Raw genomic sequence first — 11,470 nt, forward strand, 5'->3', positions numbered from 1 at the left:
TGAAACTCACTAACCGAATGCAAACAATTATAAAGATTTTGTTAGAAATCACTAACCATGTTTGTTGCTGATGGTCCATGAAAGGATGAAGGTATATGGGGTTAAGCAATTCCAGAAGCACCAGCCTGAAACCAATGATTATCCAGAGTTAGTCCCTACTCAGAATAAGACAGTTCAGTCCCTAACTGTTTTTAAAATAACCAAAGAAATCCCTAAAGAATTTGGTCAGTTACCAATAAGATCCTCTCGAATAGCAGCCTGATGAATATAAAGTAGTCACGTTACCTGTTCTTGTGGAGCTGATTGAGACACATGGATCTCTTCAGCCGCTTGGTTAGTTGTTGCACCATTGGCTCTTGGATTGTTCCTTGTAGAAGCTCTTCTGTTTGGAGCAGGTGGACCTTTACATGTCTTGTGGTTATGACCAGACTCTCCACATTTGCTACATGTCACTCTAAATGAGGTCAATGTCCATCTTAGGAAATCTCTCAATCTTTCCATCGATGTATAGCATAACACCTTTATTATCCCTTACAATATTGCCTCCATGGTGGAACACAGGAACCACCATATCCTCCATCTGCAATATATGGTGAAAACAATATTGCCTTCATAAATTACATACACCACAAACCCAGAAACAAAAAAGAAGATTAATTTTCAATTTCATAAATTACTCTATTTAACTATTCTAAATAAGCATCATACATAATCAGGTATAATCCTGGGCTACAAAGATACAATGCAATGAAACACAAGAACCATATAATCATATAATAAGAGCACACTTTGCTGAAGATGCTCTGCTATTACTAATGAAAACATATTAATACCTACTCAAAATTTGATTAACCATGTACTATAATAAACACCTTCAATATTTGCAGTAAGCACTACATTCTTGGTTTCGGGGGATTACCTTGGTGAACGCAACTAAGGCTTGATCAACAATCGAACATTCCCACTATTTTGCTCCTATGCTTTGGCGGTTACGGTGCAGCAAACGGACGTTATGTTCATGGATGAAAGAGTAACGACGAAAAATAAATGGATTAGAGAGCGTGTTGAGGGTGATGTAGGATATGAGGTGGGAGATGACGGTGGAGAGGGTTAGGGCAATTCTCTGTAAAAAGAAGATGAGGGGTTAGGATCTCAGGTCTTTTTGTGTCAAGCCTTGTGAAGGAGTGGGGGGTAATGAAGAGACAAACTGTAATGCCATTCAAAACGCAGCGTTACATGCCTCTAAAACGGCGTCGTTCTGTTTGTGACTACAGGGACTGAACTGTCCTCTTCGCTCCACCTGGCACTTAACGGCCACGTAGAAAACTTAACGCTACACCGCAGCAGCGGACGTTACCTTTTGACGGACGAGGACTACAATAACTAACGGCGTATAACATTGAGGATCGATCTGGGTATTTTTATTCTTTGAGAACTAAAATATCCGGTCTAAAATTCCTTAGGGACTGATTTGGGATATTACTCTTATTTTTGCGATATTCATTACAAAAAACGTTAGTTTTACCAACAGTATTACCAACGGCTAAGTTGGCACTGGTTATTCTCGGCAAATATTAGCAATGACCCCGAAGTATTGGTAAAATAAAAATATTGTGGATACTCAAAGTTGTTGGTAAATTAATGTTTGGACAAAATAGTAAAATTTATTTTACCAACGACGTCATTGTCGGTCAAATCAAGTGGCGTAAAAAAATTAAAAAATTCGCATATTAATTGGTTTAGTTGAATATGTAACATTACATGATTTGATAACAATATATTAAAATTAAATTTGTGTAATAATTAATTTAGTTAAATATGTTAAAAAAAATTTACATAAAATTATTTTTATATGAAATTGTTAGTTTAAAATTATTAAATAATTTAATATGTTTGACTAAATTATTATTTAATAATTTTTAATTATTAACTTAAAAAAAGTTACATATAAATCTTCATGATAAATTAAATTATCTTATATCTAATAAATTAAAAGTACTTTATTATTGTTTATACTTTTGATAAGATAAGATTTAAATTTAAAATAAGATAAAATCTAACTTTAAAAGCTCATACTATATATATATATATATATATAATATATATAATATATATATATATATATATATATATATATATATATAGCAATAGTAGAAAATTGTTGTAAAATAAAAGATATATAAAATAAAGATGTATAAATAGAAGACTTTAGTATTAAAATAATTAGCTCAATAATAATTTATATATATATAATAATATTATATGTTGTAATGTATATATATATATACAAAGATAGAAAGGAGTATAAAAAGTAAAGAGAGAGAGAATAGCATTTGCTTTTATTATTGTTATGTGTATAAAGGGAGAGAGAATAATATTCAGTTGTTGTTGTTGTTGTGTAAAATTGACGGAGGCTTAACCTCCTTTTATAGATACATAAGGTCAAATATTCAAAGCTCCATTTATTATCATTTTGGCTTGGGAGCTTCATTTCTCATAGGAAAAATTGGCATCCACGTCCTTTTGGACTTATCACAACACTCCCCCTTGGATGACCATTTTAGGATTATGCCTCATTAAAACCTTACTAAAGAAAATCCAGAGGAAAAAACTTTAGTGAAGGAAAAAGAGTACAAAATCCTTTAGTGATGGGGACTGCATTATTAAAAACCTTGTCAAGAAAAAACTCAATGGAAAAAAAACTTGACCAAGGAAAAAAGAGTACAGTCTCCCCCTCTTGCCGACATCATTTAATGTCTCGAAATCGGCGCATCCCAATCTCATGTACCAATCTTTCAAAGGAGGATTTTGGGAGTGACTTTGGAAATAAATCTGCCAGATTGTCACTTGAACGGATCTGTTGGACATCAATTGTCCATTGATTTTGAAGATCATGAGTGAAGAAGAATTTGGGAGAAATATGCTTTGTTCTATCACCTTTGATGTATCCACCCTTAAGTTGAGCAATGCATGCTGTATTATCTTCAAACAGGACAGTTGGAGCTATCTTATGATTAATCAGTCCACATGATGACAGAATATATTGAATCAGACTCCTTAGCCAAAGACACTCGCGACTAGCTTCATGAATTGCCAAGATTTCAGCATGATTAGAGGAGATTGCTGCTATCGTCTGTTTCGTGGACCTCCATGATATAGCTGTACCACCATATGTGAACAGGTATCCTGTTTGAGATCTCCCTTTATGTGGATCAGACAAATATCCGGCACTGCATAGCCAACTAGGTTTGACTTGGATCCATAGGGATAAAACAATCCCATATCAACCGTTCCATGAAGATATCGAAAAATTTGTTTGATTCCACTCCAATGTCTTCTGGTTGGAGAAGAACTATATCTTGTTAGTAAATTCACAGCAAATGATATATCGGGTCGCGTATTATTAGCAAGATACATTAGCGCTCCAATGACACTAAGATATGGTACTTCAGGACCAAGGATATCTTCATTCTCTTCTTTAGGACGGAATTGATCCTTTTCCACATCCAAATATCTTACGATCATTGGGGTACTTAATGGATGTGACTTATCCATATAAAATCTCTTCAAGATCTTCTCTGTATATGTTGTTTGATGAATAAAGATCCCATTTTTTATATGCTCGATCTGCAGGCCGAGGCAAAATTTAGTTCTTCCAAGATCTTTCATCTCAAACTCTTCTTTTAGAGTTTTTATAATTGTTGGAATCTCTTCAGGAGTCCTAATGATATTTAAATCATCAACGTATACAGCAATTATAATGAACCCAGATGTAGTTTTCTTTATGAAAACACATGGGCAGATATCATCATTCTTAAATCCATTTTTGGCCAGATACTCAGTAAGACGATTATACCACATTCGTCCAAATTGATTAAGACCATATAAAGATCTTTGCAATTTGACTGAGTATAACCCTTGCAAATATTCATTGGATGGTTTAGATATCTTCAGTTCTTCAGGAACTTTCATATAGATATCCCGATCTAATGAGCCATATAAATAAGCTGTTACCACATCCATTAAATGCATATGCAGTTTATGATATGCAGATAAACTGACCAAATAACGCAATGTTATCGCATCCACTACAGGGGAATACGTTTCTTCGTAATCTATACCGGGCCTTTGTAAAAAACCTTGTGCTACAAGTCGAGCTTTGTAGCGCACAACTTCGTTTTTCTCATTTCGTTTTCTTACAAATACCCATCGGTATCCAACAGGTTTTACATCTTCTGGTGTACGGACTACAGGTCCAAAGACTTCACGTTTTGCAAGTGAGTCTAACTCAGCCTTCATGGCTTCTTTCCATTTTGGCCAATCATTCCTTTGTCGACATTCTTTGACTGATCTTGGCTCAAGATCCTTACTTTCATGCATGATATTTAATGCCACATTATATGCAAATATTTCATTGACAATTGTCTTATTTCGGTCCCATCTCTCTCCTGTAAAGACATAATTTATCGAGATCTCGTCATTTTCACAATTTTCAGGTACCTGAACGTCTTCTGGCGTTATATTATAATTTTGGACAACTGCAGGTGTCTTTACTATGTCTTTTTCAACAGGAATAATATTTACCTCTTTTCTCTTTCGAGGATTTTTATCTTTGGAACCGACAGACTTGCCACGCTTCTGGCGTGTATTTGCTTCGGTGACAATTTGTCCAACTGGGACATCAATTCGAATTGGGGCATTTTCCGCTGGTATATAAGATTTGGTTATCCTCTTTATATCAAAAAATTCATCAGGCAATTCATTTGCTATTCTTTGCAAATGTATAATCTTTTGAACTTCCAGTTCACATTGCCCTGATCGAGGATCTAAATGCATCAACGCTGACGCATTCCAATTTAGTTCCTTTTCAGGAAGCTTATTCTCTCCCTCTAATGTTGGAAATTTTGATTCATCAAAATGACAATCCGCAAACCGGGTTTTAAATACATCTCCAGTTTGTATCTCAAGATACCTCACTATAGAGGGAGAATCATATCCAACATATATTCCCAATTTTCTTTGGGGTCCCATTTTGGTGCGATTAGGTGGTGCAATGGGAACATATATCGCACACCCAAATATTCTTAAATGGGAAATATTTGGCTGCTGGCCAAAAGCTAATTGCATAGGAGAGAACTGATGGTAACTCGTTGGCCTCAAATGAATAAGTGCTGCAGCATGTAAAATAGCATGCCCCCAAACCGATATTGGGAGATTTGTTCTCATAAGTAAGGGTCTAGCAATTAATTGGAGGCGTTTAATAAGTGATTCTGCTAACCCATTTTGTGTGTGAACATGAGCTACTGGATGTTCAACACTTATACCATTAGCCATACAATAAGCATCAAAAGCTTGGGAAGTAAATTCACCAGCATTATCAAGACGAATTGCTTTGATTAGATTTTCTGGAAATTGTGCTTTTAATAGAATAATTTGAGCCAATAATCTCGCAAACGCCAGGTTACGAGAAGATAATAAGCACACATGTGACCATTTCGAAGATGCGTCTATTATGACCATAAAATATCTAAAAGATCCACATGGTGGATGAATAGGTCCACATATATCACCTTGAATCCTTTCTAGGAATTCGGGGGACTCAAATCCAATCTTTACTGGTGATGACCTTAAAATTAACTTTCCCTGAGAACATGCAGCACAACAAAATTCACTAGTTTTAAGAATCTTCTGGTTCTTTAGTGAATGTCCATGAGAGTTTTCAATAATTCTCCTCATCATGGTTGTTTCCGAATGACCCAATCGGTCGTGCCAAGTTATGAACTCATTTGAGCTAGTAAACTTCTGGTTTACAATGGCATGTGATTCAATTGCACTAATCTTGGTATAATACAACCCAGATGAAAGTGAGGGTAATTTTTCTAATATAACTTTCTTATTTGAATCATGCATTGTGATACATAAATACTCATGATTTCTCTCATTCATTGTCTCAACATGATATCCATTTCGGTGAATATATTTGAAACTCAACAAGTTCCTCAGAGACTTGGTAGATAATAGTGCATTATTTATTATAAATTTTGTTCCTCCAGGAAACAAAATTATAGCTCTTTCGGAGCCTTCTATCACATTGCCTAAGCCAATAATAGTATTAACATATTCCTCTTTTGGCATAAGATGGGTAAAATATATATCATTTTTGAGAATAGTGTGCGAACTTGCACTATCCGCAAGGCATACATCTTCATTACATATCCTTGCCATTCTCTTCAAAGACAAATAATAATAAAATGAGTAGTATGCACAGTTAAATTGAATACTTGGTCGGAATTATTTTTCTAAGAAATACTGTACATAAAAATAATGTCATATACTACAATTTTATTTTAAAACATGATACATTTAATAATTTCAAAATTCATAAACATTAATATTTCATTATTTATATACATCATATTTGAAACTTAAATACATAAAAAATAAAACTTAACAATAAGTTCTTTACATTATTTATTTACATAGATACTTCACAATCCCACATATTAAACTATTCCATCATTGATCAAATGACCAATATTTTCTTCAGGATCCTCAAAGAAATCAGATACATCATAATGAGTGGTGGAGTTCTCAGCATCATTTGAAACAAAATTTGTTTCCTTTTCTTTGTCGTCCTTTTTCAAAGATGCCTGGTAAAGATTGACTAGGTGCCTTGGGGTACGACAGGTACGTGACCAATGGCCATTTCCACCACAACGGAAACACTTATCCTCTGTTGATTTATTCTGCCCGATATTTCTTTCTTTATCCCACTTCTGGTGAGATCCTCTCTTTTGAACATAATTCTTTTTCATTCCATAATTCTTCTTATTATTAAAACCTTGCCATTTACCTCTTCTGGGGTAATTTGCCACATTTACTTCAGGAAATGGGACAGCGCCAGCTGGGCGTGCTTCATGATTTTTCAATAACAACTTATTGTTGCGTTCAGCAACAAGAAGGCAAGAAATTAACTCAGAATATTTTTTAAATCCTTTCTCTCGATATTGCTGCTGCAGGAGCACATTCGAGGCATGGAAGGTTGAGAAAGTTTTCTCCAACATATCATGATCAGTTATTTTTTCCCCACACAATTTCATTCGTGAGGTGATTCGAAACATTGCAGAATTATATTCATTTATAGATTTAAAATCTTGTAAACGCAAATGCGTCCATTCATATCGGGGTTGAGGAAGTATCACCGTTTTCTGATGATTATACCTTTCTTCAAGGTCTTTCCAAAGATCTGCAGGATCTTTTAATGTAAGATATTCATTTTTCAATCCTTCGTCAAGATGACGATGAAGAAAAATCATGGCTTTAGCTTTATCCTTTTGGGATGCATTATTTTCAGCCTTAATGGTATCTTCAAGATCCATTGAATCAAGATGGATTTTAGCATCTAGTATCATGATAAATAATTGTTTCCAGATATATCAAGAGCATTGAATTCAATATGAGAGAGTTTCGACATAATAAAAAATTGTTACCTGAGTCTTCTTAAAAATTTGATTAGAGTCTCGTGCTGATAACGTGTTGTAAAATAAAAGATATATAAAATAAAGATGTATAAATAGAAGACTCTAGTATTAAAATAATTAGCTCAATAATAATTTATATATATATATAATAATATTATATGTTGTAATGTATATATATATATACAAAGATAGAAAGGAGTATAAAAAATAAAGAGAGAGAGAATTGCATAAATATATATAAAGATAGAAAGGAGTATAAAAAATAAAGAGAGAGAGAGAATAGCATTTGCTTTTATTATTGCTATGTGTATAAAGGGAGAGAGAATAATATTCAGTTGTTGTTGTTGTTGTGTAAAATTGACGAAGGCTTAACCTCCTTTTATAGATACATAAGGTCAAATATTCAAAGCTCCATTTATTATCATTTTGGCTTGAGAGCTTCATTTTTCATAGGGAAAATGGGCATCCACATCCTTTTGGACTTATCACAACAAAAATCACAATTTGTTCCTTTATCTCTAAATACAATTTTTGTGAGTAAGGATTATTTTTTGCTGAATGCGAATAGCACCTTGGTACTATTTAGAGGAAGAAAAGTTTTTATCGATAATTAAAGGTCTTCAGGTATTTTGTATCTAATTTATATTGTTTGGATAAAAGTCACCAAAAATTTTAGAATTTACTTTATTACTTCTGGTCTATTATGAATACATTGTAATCCTTTCTTCTCATCAATGATCAGTGTTCAAAGTGTAAAAAACAAAAACAGTAAGAATGAAGGACGCCGGAAAGAGCCGCAAGGCAAATAGGAAATCATCCTGGGAGGCAAAGAAAAACCGAAAATCGGCTAGCGGAATCAGCGGATCGCCCAAGAAGGGAGGCCACGGCGGAAAGTTCATGTGGATCGGCGGCCAAGGATACTCACACATGGAGATCGGCCCGATGGCTCTGGATGCCAATGATCCAAACTTCGATGATCGAGGACGACACCGCCTTATGATCGAACATACTTATGTTCAGTTTAGGGGCATACTTATGCTCGGGCATACTTATGTTCAGTTTAAGAGTTGTTAAATGAAAATTTAGTAAATCATTTAAATTATTTAACAAAACTTCATATAAAGTTGACTTGACTTAAACTTTTTACCAACTTTATAATATGAAAATTAGAGTTTTGATTTCTATTTATAAAAAGTTAAAAAAATTTAAAAATTAAAATCGAACCTACCAATTTGTATTGAATTTAAATAAAAAAAAATCGTGTATTAAAATCAAATCTTCCAGTTTCATACTCCTCTTCACCCCTCAACAAATCTGACCATATAATTTACTTAAAAACAATTTATAACACTATATTAAGAAAACACATCAATCATTCCAATAATACATAACACACCATTTTTATCTGTATAAAAAAAATTAGCCAACTGTTGGAACTTCTTATCAGTTTTTCTTTTTTTATTTTAGTTTTCCCTGTGCTCATGATTTTGTAAAAAAAAAAAAAGAAAAAATAATAAAAACAACAAAATGTTATTTTGTACTTTTTCCTATTTCAAAAACCGTGAGAAAGAAAACTATGAATGAAAACATAGAACATAAGAAATGAAGAAAGAAACCAAAAATGTAAGAGACATAGTTAAAAGCACAATGTCATCAAATAACCACACCAGAAAGAAACAGAGTGATAAAAGTTTATCAAATTGATCCAACACATTATATTCTGTTACAAGAGTAATTAAGATAAATAAATCCCTCCTTCACTCTAAAAATCTCTGGCTGATTCATTCCATCCACCATAACTCTCTTCTTGTCCACCGTATTCGTCCCGGCCAGCACCACCTCTCTGCAGAAGTTAATGGTTTCTATTTGAATAGAGCATCTTGCATCAAAGCATGATGAAAAGTATTAGAAAATGCAGATTCTAGAATTACCTCAGCAGTGAAAGTGAGAGCAACCTTGATCTCTCCACAGTATTCTTTGTCCTTCACAACATTATAAGAAGTCTCTGGATGGCTACCCTCATCAAATACTGCATCAAGAGTAATCCTGCAGATGCATATATATATACACACAAACACTTAGAATATGATAAGTGCAAATGCCCCATTTTGTATACCTTTTGTATCATCAACGTCTAAACTCTTGAATGATGGTACATATTTAAAATCAAAAGAAAGAAAAAATCTATTGATTTCAAGGGAAAAAAAATGAAAAATGTGATTGCGCAAGGTATCCATACCTTGCTCTCGGAGCAAACAAAAGATTTACTCTCTCTAATCAATTTATGCCATATACGCTAAGATGACTTTGTTATAAATATCCACTAATAACTTGTCATTCAACTAATAAATCAGCACAAGAGTTATAATTTGCTCCGAAAACATATAAGAAATTTTCCTACTAGTGGTAAACCTTTGGCCACAAAGTACACATTGTAAGGGATCAAACAATTGACCGTTAGAGACATCTGTTTTGATCCCTCAAAATGTGTGATTTGTGATCAGAAATTTACCCTTGTGGAATCAATAACAGCTGCAGCCTGCCACCTCTAGATATAAATTGCCGAAAAGAAAATTGCTATGTTTTATTGGTCCATCTGAGTTTAGATGTCAGACTTAAAGATATATGAATGGAAAACCAATTGACCATTGACATTTGAATGGAAAATCAAAATCTGTTCAAGTCAAAGAAGAATTCAAACTCACGTTGCCTCGCCAAGAAAATCATCTTGACTAAAATTGTCTTTGTCCATGATCTTCAGATTAAGCTCACAAGAACTGTCAGAAACAGTGAAAAGAAAGCTTTCATTCCATTGTGGGTTGGATCCAGCACCTGCAGATTCATAATAACAGTAATCAAATTCACCATAGAGAAAATGTTAAAGTATCAAACATCATCAAATTTGCTAGAGAAGAAAAAAAAAAGAAAAGAAAAATGCACCTTCTGCCACAGTGCTTTTGTGCTCCTGAGAACGGTACGAGAGAATCACATAAGGATCAATGTTTGCTGCTCATTGAGACATAAAATCAAACATTAACAGAGCATGATCATAACCAATCTGAATAATCATCACTTTTATAATTAAAAACCAGAAAATAAATAAAAATGAAAAATAAAAAACCCCATGAATCAGATCAAAGAAAGGATCAATTAAATTGATTCTTTTAACTTGATAATTAACAATATCTAGATCCAGTCATCATAACATGAACTTTCTCTACTTTGATCTGATATATTCAAAATCAACAAAGATACAATCAACATCAAAACCTGAGAATCAAGAACTCTTTTAACAAATGCTATCATGTTTCCATGAAAATGGTGGAAATCATTTGAAAGAAACAAATTGAATTTCATCAAACATCATATGTTCATAATAATAATAATAATAATTAACATCATAGCAATTACCGAGGAAATCACTGCCATCAAGGCCTTTGGCACTGACCAAAACAACTTCAAGTGTACCACGAGGCATGTTTTTTGGTCTCTTTGGAAATAGAGTTTTCTGGAATGAACACACACCACTTCAAAGAACACGGATTCTTATAAGAACAAAATCATTTGACTTGGAATACTTAACTTCCATTTATGCACAAACTTTTTAAAGCTGAAGTAAATGCAAGACGTCACTGTACCAGAAAAATCTGAATTAATATAAAATTTAATTTTGATGTTGTCATTGTAAAGTTATATATATATATATATATATATATATATATATATATATATTCAATTATACAATGACATATCAGTATAAATAATTATTTTTTATATTAATTGAACGAAAGTAATTGTATAACGGTATAAAACGTTTTATTCTATTAGTGTATTAAAATTAAATTCATTAATATATAGTATCAAAGGAACATCTTATGTGCAATAAGTTAAATTTTGGTGCATGGTGGTCTAAGATAATCCAACGATGTAGATCTGATAAATATTGTTCATATTAAATTATGTGAAGCCGTAAGATCTGTTATCTTTAG

General features: G+C 33.1%; 1 protein-coding gene across 1 annotated transcript; it reads right to left on the bottom strand.

The window, feature by feature from the left end:
- Positions 1-9,117: 9,117 nt before the first annotated feature.
- LOC130961601 (elicitor-responsive protein 3-like) lies at positions 9,118-11,132 on the bottom strand. Its single transcript, XM_057887563.1, has 5 exons — positions 10,893-11,132; positions 10,422-10,487; positions 10,187-10,313; positions 9,413-9,527; positions 9,118-9,324 (listed from the first exon to the last, which is right to left on the bottom strand). Exons 1-5 carry the CDS (start codon positions 10,957-10,959, stop codon positions 9,244-9,246), a joined length of 456 nt encoding a protein of 151 aa, XP_057743546.1. The 5' UTR covers positions 10,960-11,132; the 3' UTR covers positions 9,118-9,243.
- Between the last annotated feature and the right edge of the window lie 338 nt (positions 11,133-11,470).

The sequence above is a fragment of the Arachis stenosperma genome, chromosome 2 (assembly GCF_014773155.1).
Source record: "Arachis stenosperma cultivar V10309 chromosome 2, arast.V10309.gnm1.PFL2, whole genome shotgun sequence".
Classification (NCBI taxonomy): Eukaryota; Viridiplantae; Streptophyta; class Magnoliopsida; order Fabales; family Fabaceae; genus Arachis; species Arachis stenosperma.

Coding starts and splice junctions, on each gene's coding strand:
- LOC130961601 (XM_057887563.1), bottom strand. CDS start 10,959: ATGCCTCGTGGTACACTTGAAGTTGTTTTGGTCAGTGCCAAAGGCCTT. Junction 10,488..10,892: donor TGATGGCAGTGATTTCCTCG/GTAATTGCTATG, acceptor CTCAATGAGCAG/CAAACATTGATCCTTATGTG. Junction 9,528..10,186: donor GATTTTCTTGGCGAGGCAAC/GTGAGTTTGAAT, acceptor ATGCATCTGCAG/GATTACTCTTGATGCAGTAT.